We start from the raw sequence: 24,963 nt of genomic DNA on the forward strand, positions 1-24,963 counted from the left end.
AGCTAGCTTCTATCTCAAGGGAAGGTAGTTGAAGAAGAAGAAAGTTTCCTTTCTCCAATTACACACTTCATTCGTGCTCCTTTGGGGGTCTGAAATTGGTTAAAGATATATTTAAGAAGATTAAGAAGTCTAGATATAAAAACGAATTTTTTGATGATGATGAAAGCCTTTAATTGAACTCTTAGATGAACCCTAAATAGACAATTAGAACAAAGGTCAAAACATGTAAAAGCAAGCCAGTAGCAGAAAGCAAGTTCTGGCATGATCAGTGTCGAACTTCTAAATTATTAAAAAGGATATCTAGGACCACTAATTTCTCCACCTGCACCTCATCAAGGGTTTTTCTATTTTATTTTTTGGTAAATAAAATTCAAGGGTAAATAATTTATCCAATTGATCCTAGGTCAAAATAAAATAAATTGTGCATTCGAGATTAAATTTAACAAAAAATCATCGATAAAATTTAAATTCAAAATTTGTTATGTAAATAAATGAACTTTATGATATAATTAATTGAATTAACCTCTTCTCAATCCAATCAAGGCTTTTAAATACAAACTCCTCAACCTTCTTTCTTGGAACATGGATGACAAGTGATGACCCAACATACTTTAGAGTTTCGACTTTGTGAGATGAATAATTGCTTGCTCCTCTCCCACAAAACCTATGATAATGATGTGATGCCCCATCGCTGCATAGGATTATTAGTTTGTGTGGGCAACTGGGCATATGTTGGTTCAATGACATGCTCTATTATTAGCTCAAGCCATCTTTACTAACTTAGCACTCATTTGTGCACGCCACCCTAAAAGGCCAAAGAGAATCAAAATACAGTATATGAGAATTTGTGGTCATTTGCACACCCATAAACTAGGCCATTCACCCTTTTCTGAGTTTCTCTTTCTGAAGCAACACTGCTGAGTGATAGTGAGTAATTTTTGAACTTTCAACCAAAAAAAAAAAAATGTTTCAAATTCAAACACTATATCTTTTTCTTATATTCAAAGACTTACATCTGATCTTAAGATTTGAATTCATAATCTCCAAATTAAAATTAATATCAAGTTTTTAATTTTCAAATTTTCTTTTGAAAATTTCAAATTCAAGTGTGTACATGTATAGATTTGACGTACAAAACTGTAAATAAACTTAGGAGTCATGCATGGCCCATGCAAGTTGCAAAGGAAGCCTAGGAGTTGAAATTTGGACATGTAAATCATGATTTATTTTTATATGTTTTAAATGATAGATTTTTTTAAAAAAAATTTTTTAATTCTCTTTTAAATTTTTTAAACTTATATTTATATGATTGAAGAGAATAGATATTACATGTATAAATTTTTTCAAATTCGTAATCTCAATAATATGTCAATTGATCCAAATAATATCCGACTTAAATGATAGATAATGTTCATGCTTGAAGTCAAAAAATTCATAATTGTGACACCTTATCCAACCTTGACTTTTCATGCATTTTCATGCATTTTATGCACATATGTAAAAAACAACAATTATGATATTCATATAATTAACATTCAACCATCACTGCAACCGTAATTGCTTTCCACATTATATATTCCAGCAACAAAAAAGGGGCATTCATAATTAATTAGTTACTTTTATTAAAAAAAACTTTTTCATACCCTATCATATTATTTGAAAGAAATTATTGCAATTGGATCAACTCCTCCCGAAATTTCCTTTTCATGCAAATATGCTTCTGGCCTTAACCAAAGTGTCCTCCACATGCATTCCAAATGCTAACATTGACTAAACACCAACCCTTGCTCACATTATGTTTAAGGATGATAACTGATCGAGTTGGGATGAATTTTTATTCGTTTCAAAATTGATTCGATTTTATATGTTTAATATTTGAATTTGATCCGATTCGATATTAAAATATTATTTTTATATTTGAACCAAACTTGATTAGCATATGTTTAAATTTATAATTAATTCAATTTGAAGTTAATAAAATATTATTTATTATTATTTTAAATATAAAATATTAATTTTAAAATATAAATATAAAATTAAATAAATATAAAATATATAAAATATATAAAAATATAAAATTAAATAAATAATAAAAATATATAAATATAAAGACGAGTCAAGATAAGTTTACATAAAACTCAACTTCGAATTTTTTCAAAAAATATCAATTCAATCTAAAATTTAATTTTAAAAAAATAAAAAATTAATTTTATAAAATCAGATTAAATTAAAATCTGATAGATACAAGTTAAATTTCGAGCCCCATCTATTTTAACAACTCATAAGAGGTTTTCAATTTTATTTTTTTTAATTGTAGAAATCCTTCGGCAATGAAAGATATTGATATTTACTAGCTGAGTTTGGTCATGGCCAACTAAAAGAAAAAGAAAAAGCCCTCAGTAAGACAGATAAAGCAACAGTTAAAAAAAGCCAAGGCTGAGAGAGACAATCCTGCCCCATTTTGATGTACGGTAAAAATATATTGTGATAAATTAAAAATAATGATAAAAATTATTATAATACAATTAAAATAAATTACATAATTATATTTAAAATTTTTTAATAAAAAATTTATATTAAATAAATATAAAAAATTAATATTTAAATTTAATTAATAATATGATAAATTTAATAATATCGTAATAATCATCAATTTATATTAAATAAATTTAAAAAATTAATATTTAAATTTAATTAATAATATGTTGAGTTTAATGATACTGCAATAATCATCAGTATGATTAAAATAATTTTTAATAAAAAATTACATTAAATAAATCTTAAAATTAATATTTACATTTAATTAATAATACGATGACATCAATTATCGTGCAATAGGTAAAAGAGAGAAGTACACAAATTTCAGAAGTCAGAGGCAGGAAAAAAAAAACTCTTTACCTGCAACTGTGATTTTCCAGAAACCTACACAAATTTAACAGTGAAAATTGGTTAAAGCCCTCCATGTTTCTACTCTGCTTCAGTAATCCACTTCCCTTGGCGGGAATAATGGCCGGCTCCATTTAAAAAACTAAATTAAAAGAAAAGACAAATGAATAAAGTAATTTGAATTTTTTAGAACAGGAAAAGCTGAAAAGTTGGGTTTTTGAGTTTGAGGCTTCCAACTCTTTCAACTCTTCACAGCTTCACTTTAACAAAACACATGCTGTCATCTCTTTTTTGTATTTTCTTAAATACATTTGAATAAAAAGGAAAATACAAGGAAAAAAGGGCAAAGAAAATGCCAAAAAATTGAAGTACACATTATATGAAAACTTGCTATAATAGTGGTATTTTTAGCTAATTATCTACTGACATTCCACAGATTTTCTTGCAGAGTTTGTTTTAATGTTTCTTTTTTCCCCTTAAAACTAAGATTTTTAAATCTGAACCGAACTTTGGTTTTCCATTTCTTTCCTGCTGGTTCCCCATCTGGTTTAAGCATTTTTCTTTGCTTGTTATTTGATATGGGTCAGCTCAACTGCTCTGATTCCTTCAAGTCCTTCCTTTTTTTTATTTTTTCTTTTATTTAATACCTTCAATTGGTTGTATATCTGGCTTTTATTTACTTCTTATTGAAATTTAATGAAGAGGCTTTTGAGCTCTTTAGCTTTGATGGGTACCTCAGGTTTAGCATCCTTTTTGTTGGGTTTTCTATTTCTGGGTATTTCTTTTCAGTTACTGTTTCATTGATTATATTTTATCTTTCTTGGTAGTGGAGTTTCATGAAAGATTTGAAAAATGAAATGGAAAATTCTAATTTTGTGATTCAAGTGATGGCCTTTTGGTGACATTTGAAATACTATTTATAGTAATTAAAGCTGCCATATTCTTCTATTCTTCAGCCAAGTATTTTGAGAAAAATTTTCCTTTCCTTTTGTAAAAAAAGTTAAAAAACTTTTTTGGGTCTTTAAAAGTGTTTTCTGTTGTTGTTGTTGTTGTTGTTGGGGCTGGATAGTTAGAGGGTTGGATTTGCAGCAAAGCTGAGAAAAGAATAAGCCAAGTAATTTTTTTAATGTTGTAGATTGTTGAAAGTTTTGGTTCTTAAATAGATTTTGTCCTAGGTTGTCCTACTTTTCATGCTGACATATTGAACAAAAGTTTGCTTTTTTTTATTTTTTTATTTTTGGGGGGTGCAGATGAGCAGTCTCTGATGAGCTGATTGGTGTTGGACTTTTGGAGTTTCCTATGGAAAAAAAGAAATGGTTGTGGAGTAGGAAGTCTTCGGAGAGGAGTCCTGGTGAAACTGAGAGTTACGGATCGATATCTTGCCATTCTGAGAGATATTCGGATGATCGGGTAGGTTGATAATCTCCTCCTTAATTAAGACCAGTTTTAAGTATTGACTTTCAGAAAGCTTGAATGTTTCTTTTTTGCTGTGTGTGGAATTGAATGTTGTTGATTACAATTTTTTATTCTCATGGCTTAATTACTAGATTCTGATGCCATGCTCCCATTAAAGTGAGTTCTGGAGATTTTCTGCTTGTATCATTCATATAGTACTTCTCATCTCCAGTTATTTTTTTTCCATTGCCAGAATCCCTTGGTAAAAGTTTTGACTTCTGCTGTTTATCTCAAGCAAGTAGGTGTAATGTATTCCATGTTTCTGTTCTGGGAAAGAGTCTGAGCTGCGTTGCCCTTCATGGTCATTCATGGCTGCTTTACTAACAAAGATTAATTGTTGTATTCTTATATAGAGTCTGAGCTGCGTTGCTTTTCATGGTCATTCATGGCTGCTTTACTAACAAAGACTAATTGTTGTATTCTTAGAAAAGTATATAACTGGATTTCTTCACCTAAGATTGAGTTAAACTGTGCTTGAGTTTTCTATTAAGCTGATAATTTCTAATTATTTGATCCATAATCCAGTTGGTTTTTCCCATTTAAGATTGATTTTCATCTTTCTAGTTGTTGAAGCAGGAATCTTTCAAGGCATCACCTAATAATAACACACAATCACCTGAAGTGTCGACAAAAGCTTCAACTAATTCTGAAGATGTTAATGACAGCATTAGGAGCTTGACAAAAAAACTATCAGCTGCTCTAGTTAATGTTAGTGCCAAAGAGGAATTGGTGAAGAAACATGCCAAAGTTTCTGAAGAAGCTATTTCAGGTATTACTTACATGTTAGGGAACACATTCTAAATGTTTGATTCTTTTTACACATTCATCTTTGTTTTCTTAGTTATAGTCAACTTACTATGTTCTTGTTAATTGAACTTTAGGTTGGGGAAAGGCTGAAAATGAAGTAGCGATATTAAAGCAAAAACTTGAGGCTGCAGTTCAGCAAAGCTCAGCACTTGAAGGTCAGGTGAGCCATCTTGATGGAGCTCTCAAGGAATGTGTTAGGCAGCTAAGACAAGCAAGAGAGGAGCAGGAGCTGAAGATCAATGAAGCTGTGGCAAAGACTACCCAGGATTGGGAAACTGCCAAATTTGAACCTGAAAGGCAGTTGCTTGAGCTCCAAGATAAAGCTGAAGCTGCTAAGTCTGAGCCCCTTCCTGACTTCAGTCCTGACCTTTGGCATAAGATTGAAGCTTTGGAGAAGGAAAATTCAGCCCTCAAGCTTGAGCTCTCATCTCAGTTGGAAAAGTTGGAAATCAGAACAATTGAAAGAGACTTAAGCACCCAAGCAGCTGAAACGGCTAGCAAACAACACTTAGACAGCATAAAGAAGGTAGCAAAGCTTGAGGCAGAGTGCCAAAGACTCAAAGCCATAGCGTGTAAATCATCCTTCCTTAATAACTATAAATCCCCAGCTGCCTCCTCAATTTATGTTGAATCCCTCACTGATGGTCAATCAGACAATGGAGAATGGCTTCATGGGAAGGAGATTGATGCTTACAAGATGAGCGGCTTGCAAGCAAACAAAGAAGAACCTAGCTGTTCTGATTCATGTGCATCAGCCTTAATTGCTGAACTTGATCAATTCAAAAACGAAAAGGTCATTAATAGAAATCTCCTTCGTTCTTCTATTGAGATTGATCTCATGGGTGATTTTCTGGAGATGGAGCGACTCGCTGCATTGCCTGAAACCAAGAGTGAAAATCTATGTCTTGAATCAAAAGCTACTGTCAAACAATCTAGTGATGGTGATAGCTCGTTGAAGGCTGAGCTTGAAGCCATGATTCATCGAACAGCGGAACTTGAAGAGAAGTTGGAGAAGATAGAAGTTGAGAAGGCTGAACTAGAAATTGCTCGTTCCCAAAGTCAAGAAAGACTCAAAGCATCAGAACTACAGTTGAGGGACACTGATATAAAATTGGAGGAGTTGCAAAGGGAGCTCTGCATGGCAAATGAAGCAAAGCAACATCTTGAATCTCAACTCAGTAGCATGGAAACAGATGCAGAGACAATGTCTGCAAAGATTGACTCATTAGAAGCAGAAAGGGACTTGTCAGAACAAGCCTCAGTTAATGCAAATGAATCAAAGCAACTTCTTGAGTCTCAACTCATTAGTATCGAAGCAGAGGCTCGGATAATGTCTGCAAAGATTGATTCATTAGAAACAGAAGTTGAGAAGGAAAGGGCAGTGTCAGTACAAATTACAATCAAGTGTCAAGAAGTGGAAGAAGAGCTGTCAAGAAAGAGAAAGGAAGCTGAGCTACAGCAAACTGCAAGCTCAAACGATGAATTGAAGATAAAACCGGTATTCTTCAGTCTTAATGAATTACACTATCTTAATGCATCTATATTTTCCCATTAATTATTGATTTACTAGAGAGTTTTAAAATTATGGTATATCCCATCCTTCTAATATCCATGAGATCCTACAGCAGGAGGATTTGACTGTAGCTGCAGGAAAACTTGCCGAGTGTCAAAAAACCATAGCATCTTTAGGACAGCAACTGAAATCTCTTGCAGCACTTGAAGACTTCTTAATTGACACCACGAGCATACCAGAGTTCTCTAGAGGATCGTTGATTCCGAAAGCTGGTGGAGAGGCTTGGAAATTACATTCTAATGAAATATATTCACCCAATAGAGATCCCGAGTCTCCAAGAATTAGTGCTCACCATTCTAGTCCTTCAGTAAATAAGAACGATGGAAACACACCCCCATCTTCATCCTCATCTTCATCAATTGTGTCATCAAATCATGTCAGTACAGAGGAGAACCGAAATGGATTTGCAAAAATTTTCACTCCAAGTAAGAACAGGATACAACTAGGAATTTCAGATAATTAGATTAGTAGTAAAACACAGAATTGTTTGTCATTTGAAAGACAGTGATTAAATGCTGTTTAATCACCATTACTTAATTCACTTTTAGGTTGTCTCATTTATAATTGGAATGGTTGTCTGGACTCTGGATACAAAAGTTTCAGATTGAAATTTCAAATTTCAAATGCTTGGGGTTTTGATTTCTGTATCTTTTTACGAAAAAATATGCAGCATGTGTTTGGCCTTTTCCATTACTCTTTCCTGTAACTTGACAGTTGTATTTCCAGTTCCCTGTTAGATTTTGGCCATGTTAGCGTTAAAAGAACCAAATTAGTCCTGTAGGAAAAAGGAGAAACAGTAATTTCTTCAAGCTATTCAGTTGTGATTGATCATTTATTCCATTTTTTTTTTTGGTACAAAGAGGCTGTGGCCTAAAGATTCGAAAATAGTTAAAGATATTAAGATTTAAATTTCAAATACATTAAATGGCAGTTTTTAAAATAGACTGCATAAATCAATTAAAATAAGCTTCAAATTTGATCCATAAGAGTTAAGAGTATCAAACTTTCAATCAAGAAGTCAACTTTGGTTGGTTTCCAAGCAAAACGAATATTGTTAGTTTTGCCGGAATATTTGTTTATGAAGGCTTGTAAATGAAGCTGATGTCTGACATCAGGTTGCAGCTAATTTGATGTGGATTCTGTCATCTTTGGATTCTATATTCTCAAAGCAGGATTATGTAATTTTTTATGTTCATTGTTCTTAGAATAAGTGATCATAGATCCATTAGAAAAACCAAAAGAATTAAGTAATTAAAGAGTGCATGTTTCTTTAATCTTTCTTATCAATTAAAGTGTAAATACTCTTATCATTTTTAGGTGACATCGGATGACGTAGTTCAACAACCGATGGGAGCATTCTTGAATACAACCTGGGAATCCTGAAGCAAATAAACTGAATAAAGGAAAGAAGAGCACCTGATACTACAAAGAATTCCATCTTTATTATACGATAATGTGTATGCCCGGTTCCATGGTGTAGTGGTTAGCACTCTGGACTTTGAATCCAGCGACCTGGGTTCGACTCCCGGTGGGACCTTGAATTCTTCATGCTGGCTTTTATGGTATTTCATACCTCATTTCCTCTAATTTCCCTCGTAGGATTCCCTGAAACAACCTTCCTACGAAGCACTTCTAAATTTTGATACAGTGATGCTCTGTTTTAAAAAGACTGAAAAAAGGAAATGACCCAAGACTTTTGCTCTTTTGTTCCCTCTCTTTCCTTCCAGATCCTGGTTTTCAAATCCTGTTTCGATACCCTAGTTCACAGGGAGATATTCAAGATTTATATTGAGTGGGGCAACTAATATAGATAATATTAAATATAAAAATATAAATTAACTCAAATGTATATTAAATTATTTTGTTTATACACAAAAATAATACATTATAATTATTTTTTATAAATTTTTTAGTTCGAAAATGAACTTTTTAAATATTATCTTTTTCATTGGGATGATAATTTAAACTATTTTTTTATAATTTTAGATTTGATTAAAATTATCTAAATCTGATTAAACATAAATTTATTTTGTAAAATATTGTGTGTCATTATTATTAATTTTGGATGGTTACTTCAAATTTGACTTTTTTTTTTAGAAGATATTTATTCACAATTAATTAAATTAGATAATTTAGTTTAGATAATTTTTTAAAAAATAAGAAGATAATGCTATAATTTATATTAGATATTGAAATGTAATTATGCAAACAAAATCAATATGTATATTTTATTATGTAATTTGAATTGTAATTAACTAATATAATTTTAAATATAAAAATTAATTTTGTAAAAATTAAATTATTTCATTGATCAACTTAAGAAAGCAAAACATTAAATTATTTCATTGATCAACTTAAGAAAGCAAAACATTTTTCAATCTTAATCCACTTATAATATAAATATAAATATAAATTAATAATAAATTAAGCCTTAAATCAAATTATTTTACCAACATAAAAAAATTTAAATAGTAAATAAATATTAAATAGATTAGATAGAAGATTACTTTTTTTTTTTTTTGTTTTCTAAATGAAATGATATCCTTGAATACAAAATTATTTATAAATGTTTATTTTATTTATATTTATACATGTAACCCTATTATTTTTATCAAATAAACTATTTATATTGCAATTATAGTTCTTTTCCTTCAAATATTTATAAAAATGTCATATATATTTATTTTTTTCATTTTTAGTAGAAGTAAATTGTAAAATAATTAAATTTTTTAAGAATATTTGTAATAATTTTTACGAGATATTAGGATTTCAATGGGACAGTTGCCCCCACTGTCCCGTTGTAGATCCGTCCCTGCTAGTTCATCATATTTTGAGATTTCTTCAAGGTTCAATCAAAGTGTTGAAGCTAGGAACATCAAAGAAATCTACAAGTGCTTCAATCAAACATTTATAATCAAAGCAAATGAAGCCGATTCAGATCTTTTCTCTCATGTAAGAAAAAAACAAAAGAAAAACTCATTTTTACTATGAAAAGAGAAATAGATGGAAGAGGGGAGAGAGGAAAAATCTTTTTGGAGTAAAAAACAAGGCAAAAATCACAAACAGATGGCGAGATCGAGAAAGATATCTAGAGCATCCGAGCTGGCAAGAAGCAGAGATACTGAAGCCCCACAAGAACAAAGATCCCTCTCAGACAGTCAAAGCATGTGGAAACCCAACTGCCACAGGTACGACACTGGCCTCACATTATCCACGTGGCATACAATGGGAGCCTTCCCTAAATCGCGCGCAACACCAACCTCTTTTCCAACAAAATCTCATTGGCTTTTGCTTAGAGTTCTCTCTCTCTCTCTCTGTCTCTTTCTTCTTCTTCGCTTCTTCCTTTGCCCCAAACGGATACCGAACATTTTTCTTTTTTGAAACTTCATGACCGCCATTGCTACTGCGGGTGCTTTGTCTTTGCCAACCTCTTTATGCAGATCATGCAAGATTAGTTCTAAAAAGGTGCTGTTTTTCTGCTTTTTTTATGGGATTAGTTTATCTGGGTACTTGTTGAATTTTGAAGAAAATTTAGTTTTTACAGTGTTTGACTTGTCTTTTTTTTTTTTTTTGTGGCTGTGAAGCCAGAAAGTTTGGTTTTTGATTTATTTTTTAGCTAAAAGCATCGGGTCAATTCTAAATTTTATTAAAGTTGCATGATCCTTAAGTATATTGCAGTTTTTAGTGGTTTAATAGTTTGGGTTGCTACAAAATCTAAAGTCAGTTGATCTGTGACTATATTTCGAGATTGGTGCAGTTTCAGGGCGTTAGAGGAGGCTTTGGGGTGCTTGCTGTGTTTGGGGAAGAAAGTAGCTTGGGGAGATAAGAAGAGCCCGTGGGGCACGCTCTTTGATGTAGAGGACCCAAGGTCTAGAGTCCCAGAATGTAAAGGGAAGTTCGTAGATGTATATCAGGCCTTGGAAGTGGCTAGATATGATATTCAGTACTCTGATTGGCGGGCTCGGCAAGATTTGCTCACAATCATGCTTCTTCATGAAAAGGTCTTCTTCAATCTCAACTTCATAGTCTTCTTACTAACAACTCAGAACTTGTGCTATGCTTATTGGACTTATACTATTTACTATTTGACCCATGTTTTGAATTTTTTTCTTTGAGTTATTTTTGACAAGAAAATCTGCGTATTGTGAACTGTGAAGTGTTTACTATTTACCTAATAATTTATTTTTTCAATTTAATCTTTTGGGAAGCTTTTGTTGCTTTATTATGGTAGTTCTTACTTTGTTAGATATGGTTGTAGGTATTGGAAGTTTTGAATCCTCTAGCTCGTGAATACAAGTCTATTGGTACCATGAAAAAGGAGCTTGCAGAATTGCAAGGAGAACTAGCACAAGCTCATAAGCAGATTAGCAGAAAATTAGCAAGTTAATAAACTGGAAGGTAGATAAAAATTTCTAATGGTTTCTATTAGGACACTATGCATAAACGAGAATTACAAAAAAAAAAAAAAAAAGATTCTGGGCCATCCCATGGACTGATTAGTTTTTTATTTTTCAACAAAATAATCAGAGTCAGACTTGACTTGAGTTAATTGCCATAAGTATCATCTATAGTAAAAAAAAAATGAAGAAGAATAACTGGAGTTTCCAACTCTACTGTCATAGCCATTTTGATTCTGATGATCCATGAGAAATAACAGGTACATATATCTGAAGCAAGGGTTGTTGCTACTTTGGATAAACTAGCTTACATGGAGGAATTGGTTAATGATAAGCTACTAAAAGATAGAACCACGACAGAATCCAACCTAGCATCCCCTTCTTCTAGTGCGTCAACACAATCTTTGGATATTGTGAAGAGGAAGTTGCCCCGGAAAAGCTTGAATGTGTCAGGTCCTGTTCAACCATATCATCCCCACTTGAAGAATTTCTGGTATCCTGTTGCTTTCTCCACTGATCTGAAGGATGACACTATGGTAAGCTATAGTTCAGAACTATAGTATTGCTTATCATGTCATAAACTGATATCATCTCAATACTGATCAGTTTATGACATGAATCATGTCACAACATATTGACAAATATCCTCATTCTGCATCAGGTTGATAGGCACCAGTGCTTCCTTCTTTTATTTTGGTTTCTTATGGCAATTTGCTTAGCTATCACCACTATGAGATTGTGTTCTTTGATGTGGTTACATGTCAGTTTTGTAGTTTTCATTGCCCAATAGTTAAGAGATGCTCTCTTACTAATGTCTTGTTAGTTCTCATTACAGATTCCAATCATTGCTTTGACGAATCATGGGTTCTTTTTTGTGGAAAAAATGGGAATCCAGGATGTGTCCAGAACACCTGTGCGCATAGAGCATGTGCTTTTCACCTTGGTTCAGTGAATGATGGTCGTATCCAATGTCCCTACTGCGGTTAGTAAGAGTTTAGGAAGTTTACTAGCACTCATCATATTTTTCTGAAAAGGGGAGACATATATCAATGACTGGTTTACATGCTATATATGCTTGGACTGGCATCCGGTCCTTATTGTGTTTATCCAAAAGTTGTATAAAATTTTCTAATTCTTGAAACATTTTTTGATAAATCAGGGTGGGAATACACAACAAATGGAAAATGTGAAAAAATGCCATCTACGTGATTACTTAATGTGAAGATAAGGTCATTGACATGTCTTGAGCAAGAGAGAATGATCTGGATTTGGGCTGTTGATAACCCACCGACGGCAACTCTTCCTTCCTTAAAACCTCCTTCTGGAATTGAAATTCATGCTGAGGTATGTTATAGATGTTTTTAAAGGCTATTGTGATTGCAAGAATCATGTGAACTTTGCTCAAGTGACTCAATGAAAAAGCTGGACAACTTTACAACTGAAGTAAAAGTCCCCACTATCTCACCTCATTTCTTTTTTTTGGTATGCTGATAAATAACAGATTGTAATGGAACTTTCGGTAGAACATGGGCTACTTTTGGATAACCTTCTGGATTTCACTCATGCTCCTTTTATTCACACTTCCACATTTGCCAAGGGATGGACTGTTCCCAGGTTTGTTTCTGCAATTAGATTAGCAAATTTGTTTTATTACTTTAGTATTTTGGTGTTGAGGCAGAATAGCTTCATATTTTGCAGTTTAACTGTTTCAGTGTAACAGACAAACAAATGAAAGTTTGTACTTCTAGTTATCTTATTTAAATGGTTGGAAAAGTTAGAATCATATGCAAGGCTTAGGAAACAACAAAACATCTGAAATGATCAGAAGTGTTGTCATTTTGCTCTGTCTTCACTCCATAATTAGGAATTGTATTTGATCATTTCTTCTTTGCATGTACACTAAAACAAAACCTACATTGCTTTCTGGTGCAATGAAAGACTGGGTGTTGTAACTTTCTATCAATGACTCCTCAAAATATCTTGCTAGTTAGTAGTATAGATGGATCAGATGCTAGCAATGCCGTGTGTATCTATTTTGAATATATAATCTTACTTGCTTTGTTTATCTGAACATCTCAGTCTCGTGAAGTTTTTGGCACTGGCATCCGGTCTCCAAGGATACTGGGACCCTTATCCCATTGATATGGAATTTTGACCACCTTGTATGGTGGTATCGACCATTGGGATATCAAAGCCTGGGAAACTGGAAGAAGAGAGTACCAAGGAATGCACAACACACCTCCACCAGCTTCATGTATGCTTACCTTCATCAAGAAAGAAGACAAGACTATTATATAGAATGTCGCTAGATTTTGCTCCCGTATTGAAGCACATTCCTTTAATGCATTACTTATGGAGGCAATTCGCAGAACAGGCAAAAAAAATATCTTATTTTTCCATTCTTTGGGTAGTGGATTACTGGTTTTAGGGATAGTTAAATTCGCACTAATTACTTGCTGAAAACCTACTTGAAATCCTCCTTGGTTGAATGTCTGAATGACTTGCTGAAAAGATTTGGTAGTTTTTGATAGCTATTGTGATGGTGCTTGTGACTAACCCTCTGAAAGCAGGAAGTTCAAAAGTCCTGTGAGGTACGCAACATGTCATCTTTGATCTCTGCTTTTTCTCAACTGTTTTTCATTTTCTATTGATCTGTATTATGGTTTTTCAAGACCTAACTATTGAAACGAGCACCATATCACCTACAATCAAACCATGCTGGTGCCGAGAAGTGTTATATTAGCAGAGTCTTTCCTCTGTATCATTGATGTCTGAATAACAGACATGTCTAATATAATGTATATCAATCTTATGCCTTTCACTAATATTTATGGTCCTACTTTTTATGCTTAATTAATACAGGTCTTGAATGAGGATCTGCGAATTGTGATTGGCCAGCAAGAACATATGGTTAATGGGGCAAATGTCTGGAATTATCCAGTAGCCTACGACAAGGTAGGAGTGAGGTACAGATTATGGAGAGATGCTGTTGAAAAAGGAGCTAAACAATTACCCTTCAGCAACCCAATGTAAATTTTAACTCTAGCAACCGATTTAACACTCCTCACACTCTCTCGACAGACTCTTGCACTTTCAAACGGGCTTAGTAAATGATCTACCACAAGCCCATTGAGGACCACCAAGGAGGTTCAGCTGAAACTTTGCATTGATCTGAGACAGATACGAGTTGGTCTCCACGCACAAGCCCTTGTAAAATACAGAACTGTACACTGCTTTTGTAGATTTTGTGTACGGTCAAATCCCCATTTTTTTTCTCTTATTTGATAATCCCGGAGAAATGATCAGAAAAATTGATTTTGTTGGCCTTAGAAGCCAACTTTAGTCTCTTGTCCTGCAAAGATCTTTGTACTATAATAACTGATGGTTAATGAAAATTCCAAGGATTTGTATTTGACTTTTTTGAACTCATCACCATCTTACACCCCAAGGCTTAGTGTGCAGATCACTTTTTCATGAAGCAGTTGTTAGACAGATGTTTTTGATTTGGACCACTCTATCCCTTTTATATTACCATAAGCTAGCAGCTGAAAACACTGATGAAGATAATGTGATCTTTCTAGCAAAATCCTTAACAGATTCCAGTTCCAGAGGATTTTATTTTTACCATTTATTAGATTCAAACTGTCAAAGGCTCAAAGCATGATCAATTCATTTGCTTTCCTTTTGAAATTGCCACTTCCAACAGGTATTGATAGAAACTAGAAAAGATTCCTCTTTCTTTTATATCTTTTTCTTAAACTAGAAAAGAAGCCACTTCAAAGTTAGAATTGTTTCTTTTTGGTGTTCTGCTTCAAACAAACCTTCTGAACTAATCAGGAAGAAAAAGAAAAGGGAGATCAATCTCCATGAACAAAATCCTTAATGGAGCTAAGTAGAAAGTTTCTGGTCCCCTTTGAAGTGAATCATGTATGAAATCAAGGCCATAGAATGCAGCAACCTTGCAATTCATATCAAACAGCAAGGGACTCGAGGTGCCAAATTTGGGAAACATTTAAGATACAAAATATTAGAAAGCAAAAGTTGAGGTAAATTGTATACAATCCTATTTAAAGATGTTAAGAAATAAAGAACTGGGAGTAACATTAGCAGAACTGCAGAAAAATTGAGAATTGGGAAAATGTCGCCTGCAAGAAATATCAGTAATTGTTGTATTACTGTATCAGATGGAAAAACCAACATGAATAGTCTACTTGTCTAATATTATGATCAGCAGATGGCCATTCACAAGTAGCATAGAATGAACAAGACGAACCTATTGCATATCTTTCCGATTCCATGATCCAATTCCATCAGCCTATGATCATCACATATAGCAATCTAAAGATATAACCAAATCATTGATCATCACATCCCATATGACCAATCAAATAAGAAATCACCTTAAGCCATTGCTTCCTGGAGTTTCAAATGTAAACAGATATCTTATTGATTTAACAGAAAATCAAAACCTTTAATTCATTGAAATAATGCAATAGATTTGGGACAAATTATATAGAAGAAAATCATCAATCAACAGAATTTATACCCATTCCTGCAATGATTTCTCTAATTTCTATGATACAATAAGGATTGAAACCAAAAACAAGTAATTTATATTAACCAGTAATTTGCCATATCAATTTAGTAGGCTATCAGCATGTAAAACTCATGTTCTGAACATCATATATACTTACAATCCAGATCTCACAATGCGCAAAAATTGTTAGGCTTAAAGCAACATCTCAACACAATAGCTATGGAAAATAGACAGCTCAATTCTTGTCGAGAATCATCACACTGAAATTTATCTAAATCAATCCACGCACCAAACGAAAAATATAAATCAACAATTATTGCATGGAAAAATAAAGAACAGTGCAAAATCCTCATGTCCAAAAGAAAAAAATCCGAATCATATTCACTATTTGAAATAGGCAATTACAAGAGTTCAATATCTCAACCTTTTACTCATAGCAGGCAAAAAATTACATTCTCTTTCAAGTCCATTCAACAATATACTAAAAAGGAAAATTACATTCTCTTTCAAGTACATTCAACAATATACTAAAAAGAAGTTAATTTGGAAGAGATCAAAATCCAATCAAGTTGGCATCTGGTACCGGCACAAAGGGCATAAGTGACTCGTCTCCAACCACTTAACAATACAACCATCATGATAAACATGCTCACAAGGCATCAAGGCAACTTCGTCACCGTCCAAGAACTCATCCATACAGATACTACATTCTTTATTTGAACTCAGACCCTCGAGTAATCTCCGCTTCTTGAAGGGCAGATGACCACCATTATCCCATTTAATCCTTTTCAAAGCTTGAATAGATGACCTAGTAGCAGGCTTGAAATTCAAAGTGCTCAATGAGTCATCAATTGCCTGAGCAACTTCATCATCAGTATTGACCTCAACGAGTATTTTCACAATCAACTTTATTACCTTACGTCCAAGGTTAACAGGCTCATTGTCAATCTCCCGTGCAAAAAACAAGATATCAGGTACAATGACAGTTTGAAGAAATTGATCGGTAGGATCAATCGTGTTGGCAAACATGTCAAGTAGGATGTTTGGACCAAAATCTTCAGATAAAAATATGTGACGAGGACATGCGAAGGATGGATTAAAAGTTTCTAGGGTTGTTTCCGGATTAAGAGACGAAACATAACGATACTCTAATACTATGTAGAAAACATCATGCTCGACCTCAGAAAACAGTTGTTCTAAACCATCAGCGTTTTCTTGCCTAATGTTGGCGAAGTAAACGGAAGCCATGGCAATTGTCTTGGAATTCCGTTTTTCTTTTTCTGTATTTTTATTGTGTTTTCAGAATTAGATTATTGTTGTAGGTAAAAACAAGTCTTTTGTAGTTACATTAGTTCGAGGCTCATATGGAATCCGATGGCGGTTTGGAGTCTGGAAATCAGCAACTGTTTATATGCTTGCTTTGATCGCACCAAAGATGAAAGACCAACTTGATGTCTAAGTCTTCTGTTTATTTTCCCTTTTTTTTTTTTTTTTTTTTTTTTTTTTTTTTCTTTTCCTTCTTTTGTATTCTTGGGTCACTACCTTGTATTTACCAATTTATCATCGTTAGGAATTAAAGGTTCAGCTCTGCACCAATTAGCCTCATAGTCATGACAGAATCTTGGAATTTGCTACGTATTGCAGTTTCTCAACGATTTGTAAACAAACATGATTCTCTAATAAACTCAACAATTATTAATCAGATATGCCATAGTTATTCTTCTTATTAACCTTATGATTTACTTCATTAATTAAATATATATTATACAAAAAATAAATATGTAACACTTCAATTTTTATTAAAAATGTTTTGAAAATTGGCTATGATATATATCTAAAGACTTGAATTTATACTTTGAGACATTTTTGTGAATATAATTGTTAGATATTCGGATTAAAATAAATGATAGCTAATAAAATAAATGTGAGTCTTCATAAATTATGATTGTTTTTAAATTCAATTTTTATGAAAATATGTATCCAACTTACCGAGATATTATATTTTTTGACTCAAATATTTTACGATTTTATCTCATAAAATATATATCATTAAATATGAATTTCAATCTACTTATATATCATAGTAAATTTTTAAAACATTTTGATGCAAGATATTTAAAATATCTCGATATAAAATTAAGATGTTCTAATTTTATAACTCAAGCAATTCGATACTTACCGTTAAGTTATAAACAAATCAAACTATTTAATATTTTTTAACACAAAAATTCAGTAAATCCTTCTTGTAGACACCCTATTTAGTCTGGATCCAAGCCCATTGGGCCTGGTCCAATAGGATTTGGGTCGAAGTCCATTGAACCCCGTTTAGGATCCAATTAGCTAGCCCCAATGGGTTTTTATTTTTATTTTCATTATTTAATATATATATATATATAATTTTTTTTATCTATTAATATTTTTATTATTTATCTACTTTTATTTTTTTTTATTATTATTTATCTATTTCTTTTATTTATCTAATTACTTTTTTTTGTTATCTATTAATATATTTATCTTTTTATTTTGATTAATTTTCGGTTAAGATTAGGATAAAAAATTGGAATGAATTTGGTTGTGATCTAAGAATTGACAGAGTTTGGATTAGATTCAAAGATTGAATTCAAATTCCAAAAAGAGTTGGGATTGATCAAAAACTCTTCTGATCAATCCTTATAAATAGGTGCTGGAAGAATAGAAGAAGACACAGAAAAAAATATAGACACAGAGAAGATTTAAAAGCTGAAAAAGGGTTTTGGTGCATGAGAACAACCTTAGGAATCGGTGTGGAATTTTTGGAGAATTTTTTACGATTTTTTTTTGGAAAATTCTGAAAAATTTTCATATTCTAGTTCAATTTTCAGGCAAAGGTTAAATTTTTCGATAACTTTTCTAGCCAAGTTTGAACTTTCCGATCAGCTGCCCAGTTTTAGGCAAGGATTTTCAGAAATCGACCAATTTTTCGTTGAACTTCCGGTAAAAAACTCAGATTTTAGCAAAAATTTTCAGAGTCCGGTGAGATTCAACCGGAGTTCTTCGGGTTTTAGAGAGAAGAGAGAGAATAGGAAGGGAAGAGAGAGAAAAGAAAGGCTCGATTTGCTGAAAAAAATGAAGGAATTAGCCTTTTTATACTCGCTGAAAACGACGTCGTTTTGGCATTACTGTGCCCATAAGATCAGCGTGTTTTGAAATCGGGTGACCCGACCCGAGCGTCAACCCATGTTCAACCCGAGTGTGAGCCGTTTCTCGAGCCGAGCCGAGTCAAACTGAGTCGCGTCTTCGAGCTGTCCTTTCTTCTTCGAGCCGAGTCGAGCTGTTTCCAAGTTTTTTTTTCATTTTTTATTATTTATTTATTTTTTATTATTATTATTTATTGATTAGATTAGAATTGTTTAATACCTTTTATTTTATTTTATTTCTTTATTTTTATTTCCATTTTTATTATTTTTATTTTCTTTAAATAAAATGTAAAAAAAAATATTTTTAAGGAAAAGTTAAAAGTATCAATTTTTCTTGAAAATAAGCTTTCAAAAAAAATATTTTTAAGAAAAAGTTGAAAGTATCAATTTTCTTTGAAAATAAGCTTTCTAAAAAAAATATTTTTGGGAAAAAGTTGAAAGTATCAATTTTCCTTAAAAATAAGTTTTCAAAAAAAAGTTTTTGAGGAAAAGTTGAAAGTATCAATTTTCTTTGAAAATAAGCTTTCTAAAAAAAATATTTTTGGAGAAAAGTTGAAAGTATCAATTTTCCTTAAAAATAAGTTTTCAAAAAAGAGTTTTTGAGGAAAAGTTGAAAGTATCAATTTTCCTTGAAAATAAACTTTCTAAAAAAATATTTTTGGGAAAAAAATTGAAAGTATCAATTTTTCTTAAAAATAAGTTTTCAAAAATATTTTTGAAGAAAAGTTGAAAGTATCAATTTTCTTTGAAAATAAGCTTTCAAAAAAAATATCTTTGAGGAAAAGTTGAAAGTATAAATTTTCTTTGAAAATAAGTTTTTCTAAATAATATTTTTGAAGAAAAGTTGAAAATATCAATTTTTCTTGAAAATAAGCTTTCAAAAAAAATATATTTGAGGAAAAGTTGAAAGTATCAATTTTCCTCGAAATTAAGGTTTCTAAAAAATATTTTGAGAAAAAGTTGAAAGTATCAATTTTTCCTGTACAAAAACAATCATTTTTTTCCTTTTTTATTTTCTTGAATTTTCTTTAATGTTAAATAATCCGACGATGGAGTCTCTGCAAGTGAAACAATAGTTTTCTTGCATACTCTTGAGGTGAGAGAATTTTTTCAATTTTTTGCTAAAAGTATTAGAGTCAATTGAAAATAATTTTCAATAATTAATTACTTGATAAATTTTTAAGGCTTATTGGATAACACAAAATTAAGTTGGTACCATCTTTTGATGGGCATTGTGAGGGTGCTATAACCTTCCTCACACGTAATCGAACTCCCGAACCCTGTTCTAGTTAGTAGACCCAAACTTATTTTTTTAGGGACCCTTAAACTTAGGTGTTCCCTGTAATGATAGATTCTTTAGGTGGCCAATCGCACCTAGATAAAAAAAAGATTGGTGGCGACTCCTTAAGTCAATGTCTAGTGATAGATCCCTGGATCTAGACATTATGACAGCTTGGCGACTCCATTGGAGACCTCTAAGAGTCAGGCCAACAAATAAATTTGTGTTATCCAAAAGCCTAATAAAATTGAACCTTTTGTATAGATTTTTTAGTCATTCATGTTTATTTACTTTATTAATTATGTCATTTATATGCATATGCATAACATTAGCTCTATACTCGAGCTCTGTCCTTTTAGGAGGGAGTAAAGTACCTATTGCTTTTCATGAGGTTTGATGCCTCCGTAGTGGCTAGCGAATACTCCCATTCAAATTGAACCTTTTTCGCTTGTAGCCTGTAATGGGTGAGGATTAAGGTGCCTTACTAGTCTGTGATGGACAATGATGTAAGGAGTAATTTGAAAACCTTTAGATTTTAACCTTGAACCACATATAGTGAACCTTAGAAGTGCCTAAACCTAGGATAAAGCTCTTTCTACCCAATGATAGATATATCCTAAAACTAGGACACAAAAAGAGTGTTTATTTAATCATTTTGATTATCTGACTTTGTGCATCATTTTCATTATAATTTGTAACATTATGTATCGACATCACTTTTAATTCATTTGTGAAACTAACCATGTTGTTTGTCTGATTTTGTGCGTATGTATTATTTTCATGATCATGTTTTAACATTATCATTTACATCCATTTCATATTAGATTTCATTAATGAAAATGTACATTTCATTCGTCCATCAACGTATCATACATTAAGCATAGCATAGCATTTCTAATCATAATTGTGGTGCTAAAAGTTCAAGAATAGCTTCATCTAGCAAGAACCTTGTCCATCGATATAACACAATAGCCAGAGCCAGACAAATGGAGCAGAAAAACTCTCATAGATTTGAAAAGCTAAAAAAAGCACAGAAAAAGATGAGAATGAGTTAAGTAAAATTTTGGGTGCTATCAATAAATTAAATAAGGGGAAATGAGTAGAAGAGAACACAAACCAACAAGGTCCTGTATCGCAAGAAGTGACTGACCCCCTATATCCATTTGATTTTGGTCCACCTCAAGCTCAGTCTACATAAAAGGTTCTACCATAACACTTCACATATCCTATATATCCTGGAATGCCATCAGCTTCTAATCCAGGGCATTACCATAGCTATGTGAATCCCATCTTTACTGAAAAGGTAGTTGAACCGATTCAAATCCATGATTTGGATGAACTGAAAGAAAAAGACAAAGAAAAGATAAAAGTGGAAGCTCATGAAAACTGTAAAATTAGTATGCTAGAACAAATGCTATGGGCTGTGAAAGGAATTGGTTTCTATGGTTCAGTTGATGCTGTTGGACTTTGCTTAGTCCCTGATGTGGTCATTCCTCATAAGTTTAAAGTACCAAAATTTAAAAAATATGATGATACAAAATATCCAAAAACTCATATTACCATGTATTGTCGAAATATAACAGCCCATGCTCATGACGAAAAGCTACTAATGCATGTTTTCTAAGATAGTCTTACTAGTTCTGCTATTAGGTGGTATATCCAGTTAGACAGAACATGCATCCATTCCTAGAGTGACATGGCCCATGATTTTATCAATCAATATCGATATATTATGGATTTGTCCTCTGATCGTTTGTCTTTACAAAACCTGGAGAAAAAGGCCAATGAGACTTTTAAAGAGTATACCCAGAGGTGGAGGGATATTGCTTCTCAAGTATAGCCTCCTCTGACTGAGAAAGAAACTACAGTGTTGTTTGTCAGCATTTTAAAATTTCCCTATTATGAAAAGATGATAGGGAATGCAACAAAGAATTTTGTCGACATGGTGATCTCTGGAGAAATTATTGAAAGTACCATAAAAATGGCAAGTTGAAAGGAGGAGAAACCAAAAAGGCATCAGAAAAGAAAAAAACTAAAGCACAAGCTGTGAGCTTTGATAGACAACAATTTAGGGGTTATCAACCATATCCACCCTAAGGTTACTCTCTGTACTATCTTGCTGTGAATAATGCCTCATCCTACCCATACCAGCTAGTTTCACAACCACCTTATTCATCCATATACCGATCAATTTTTAGCCCTCAAGATCTTACATATAACCTTAACATTCAAGCTCCTGCAAGAGCCTAAATTTACCCTAGTAACCTAGCAAGTGGTTCACGAAAGCAACAGATTACTCGAGAAAAACTTGTATTTGATCCAATCCCCATGACTTATACGAAGTTATATCGAGAACTCTATAATAGCCATTTGATTGCCCCCAGCCATGTGGAGCCACTTAAGTCACTCTATCTTAAGTGGTATGATCCTACAGCCCACTGCGACTACCACTATGAAATTGCTAGCCATTCTACTGAAAATTACACTATTTTAAAGCATAAGGTGCAACGGTTGATCAATGATGAAATGGTAAGTTTTGATCAAAGAAAAGCAACAACACCTAATGTTAGTGGCAATCCACTACCATATCACAATGTTAATGCTTTTAGTGAAAGTCAAGAACACATTGGTCAAAAAGGGTTCGGAGAGTCACAATGAATTGAGGGGCAAGATATCAATAAAGATTCTTCACCTGATCGCATAAGGAGACAATTTTGGAGAATGGAGATAAGGCTGGTTGAAAGATTTTTTTTTGTCATTTTAAGATTTCTTTTAGAGTAATGTTAGGTTTCTTTTAGGCAGTAGGATTTCATTTGTTATCATTTCAATAAAAGATAATTTAATGCATTTCATTACATTTTTTTTTTCTTTTCACTCAACCATTGTTTCGTGCTTTGTCGCATTTCATAACTTTTCACTCCCATTCTTAAATTTCAGATGATGAATATTTAAGACAATGATAACAATAATTCTGGAATTTAATTTTGAGAAGTCATCCACATTAATATGAGGAGATGATTTGAGCAAAAAAATAAGCTGTTACCAGAGGTGAAATAGATATGTCTTAAAGATGTGCAATCTTTTATACAGGTTCATGAGCTCTGTTCAATAGATGATGTTCAAGAAAGGTATTCACAATTGAGATAAAAAATGGCCATCTTTCTTTACCATTCGAAAAACCATTTATTGTTACCCCTTTGAGCCTATTATGATTTTTTTTTCTGAAGAACCACAATCAAAGATCACCCTCTACATTGGAGGGTAATTTTTAAAAAAGAATATATCACAAAAGGTCTCAAAGATAGAAAAAAAAAGAAAAGCAAAAGAAAAAAAATGCCACACATGATTTGAGGTAAAGTAATGAGAATTCTTTGTGTGAAAAAAGAAAAAATAGTGAAATGATGTAGGGGTAAAATGTCAAGTTGCATCAAATGATCCTCTGATTTTAAACCTTTTTAATACTTGTTTTGAGCCTATTATATCCATTTCTTTTAAGACCCCTCACCTTGACCTACATTACAACCTTGAAAAGTCCATTTGGATCAAGTGTGAATGTTCAAATTGAATGATCATATATTGGGTAAAGACATGCTCATGATGAAACAATGGAATCATGCTACATTGCTCTAAAACTGAATGTGTGAAAGATATCAACAATGGATGAAAAATGAGAAAAAAGAAAAAAGATGATGAAAAAAAGAGAGAAAAAATAGAGGAAAAAAATGAGAAAATGAAAAAAAAAAGATTCAAATTGAAAACCTGAAAGGATGATTTTGGTAGAAAAAGATCCAGGTCAAATGGTTCACATAGATGAAAGATCAAAGATATCTGAAGATCCTTCAAAGACGGGGCAAAGTTCGCCAAGCTCAAAATGACTTCAACAGTAAATGGAATGAGTTTTTGAAAAAAAATCCTAGATTAATGTTGAGAATTGTCTGAATCTTCATCGTTTGGACATACCATTCATCCCAATGACATGTATCCAATTTCCATTTGTTTTGTACCAAAATAGATCTTCATTGATTATCTTTACTATAATTCACCTCGTGTTCTCTTATTATTACATTCCTAGAATAAATCAAGAAAATATATGAGTGCATTATAATTATCAAGAATTGAAATGATAATGAATGAATGACAATATGCATAAAAAAGTATTGCATTCTTTTAAAGAGAAATCTAAGATGATGGTGGTAACAAAATGAAGAAATGGTAGAAACCTAAAATAGATGATTTGAAAGGATATATGATGTGACCAAATGGAGAATATGATGATGGATTGGACAATAAAATGAAGATGGGGTAAATCTTGAAAAGTGGTATAACCAAATGATGAGTATAAGGATGAATTAGTCGATATGACTTGCAAGTTATGATTGAATAATGAAAATAATCAGTGGACAAAGTTTGTTTTAGAATGGTTAATGCTGAGACACCTATGAGTAATGACCCAGTGATGGTGGATGAAACTTGTTCTAAAATTTGTTAGTGCTGAGAAGTCCATGAATGGTGGTCAAGTGATGATCGATTGATGAAACTTATTCCAAAGTATTGAGAAACTGAACAAGGAAGATATGCGAAATGGTGGAGTTTTGAGAGCCATATTACTATAATTATTTAAAATTTTATGACATAGACGTCTGCATTACATGCATCATGCAGGCATCATTGCTTGAATAATACATACACATAATTTGATGAATTAAACTTTATTTGGACATGCATGGCACTATGAGAATATAGGTTACCGCATTTACATCATTAAGAAGGTATTTGCAACTTTGGTCATAACATTCATTCATGCAAATTTTTGAGTCACTTGAAAAAAATTATGAATATTTTGATGAGAATTT

At 32.4% G+C, this 24,963-nt stretch overlaps 2 protein-coding genes, 1 non-coding gene and 1 pseudogene across 5 annotated transcripts; 3 read left to right on the forward strand and 1 right to left on the reverse strand.

Moving 5' to 3' along the window:
• The first annotated feature begins 3,217 nt into the window (after window positions 1-3,217).
• On the forward strand, window positions 3,218-7,411 carry LOC111299889 (filament-like plant protein). 2 transcript variants are annotated; one of them, XM_089757926.1, is made up of 5 exons: window positions 3,218-4,000; window positions 4,137-4,296; window positions 4,918-5,110; window positions 5,223-6,646; window positions 6,774-7,342. In XM_089757926.1, the coding sequence occupies exons 2-5, from the start codon at window positions 4,186-4,188 to the stop codon at window positions 7,182-7,184; spliced, it is 2,139 nt and encodes a 712-aa protein (XP_089614052.1). In that variant the 5' UTR covers window positions 3,218-4,000; window positions 4,137-4,185; the 3' UTR covers window positions 7,185-7,342. The 2 variants fall into 2 exon arrangements, with proteins under 2 accessions (XP_089614052.1, XP_089614051.1); XM_089757925.1 differs by having other exon boundaries at window positions 3,219-4,000; window positions 4,906-5,110; window positions 6,774-7,411.
• Window positions 7,412-8,186: 775 nt separating this feature from the next.
• TRNAQ-UUG (transfer RNA glutamine (anticodon UUG)) lies at window positions 8,187-8,258 on the forward strand. The gene has a single exon. It is a non-coding gene; the product is annotated as a tRNA-Gln (tRNA).
• Window positions 8,259-10,093: 1,835 nt separating this feature from the next.
• LOC111299898 (chlorophyllide a oxygenase, chloroplastic-like) lies at window positions 10,094-14,293 on the forward strand (annotated as a pseudogene). The gene is made up of 9 exons (XR_016340904.1): window positions 10,094-10,186; window positions 10,479-10,722; window positions 10,980-11,079; window positions 11,374-11,664; window positions 11,954-12,100; window positions 12,278-12,462; window positions 12,620-12,732; window positions 13,198-13,492; window positions 13,981-14,293. The product of XR_016340904.1 is annotated as a chlorophyllide a oxygenase, chloroplastic-like (transcript).
• A 1,896-nt stretch (window positions 14,294-16,189) lies between these two features.
• On the reverse strand, window positions 16,190-17,366 carry LOC149519587 (E3 ubiquitin-protein ligase RING1-like). Its single transcript, XM_089757928.1, has one exon. The coding sequence runs from the start codon at window positions 16,901-16,903 to the stop codon at window positions 16,220-16,222; it is 684 nt and encodes a 227-aa protein (XP_089614054.1). The 5' UTR covers window positions 16,904-17,366; the 3' UTR covers window positions 16,190-16,219.
• Window positions 17,367-24,963: the final 7,597 nt, after the last annotated feature.

Source organism: Durio zibethinus, chromosome 3, assembly GCF_047325235.1.
Source record: "Durio zibethinus cultivar Kanyao isolate XHJ-2024 chromosome 3, ASM4732523v1, whole genome shotgun sequence".
NCBI classification, from domain to species: Eukaryota; Viridiplantae; Streptophyta; class Magnoliopsida; order Malvales; family Malvaceae; genus Durio; species Durio zibethinus.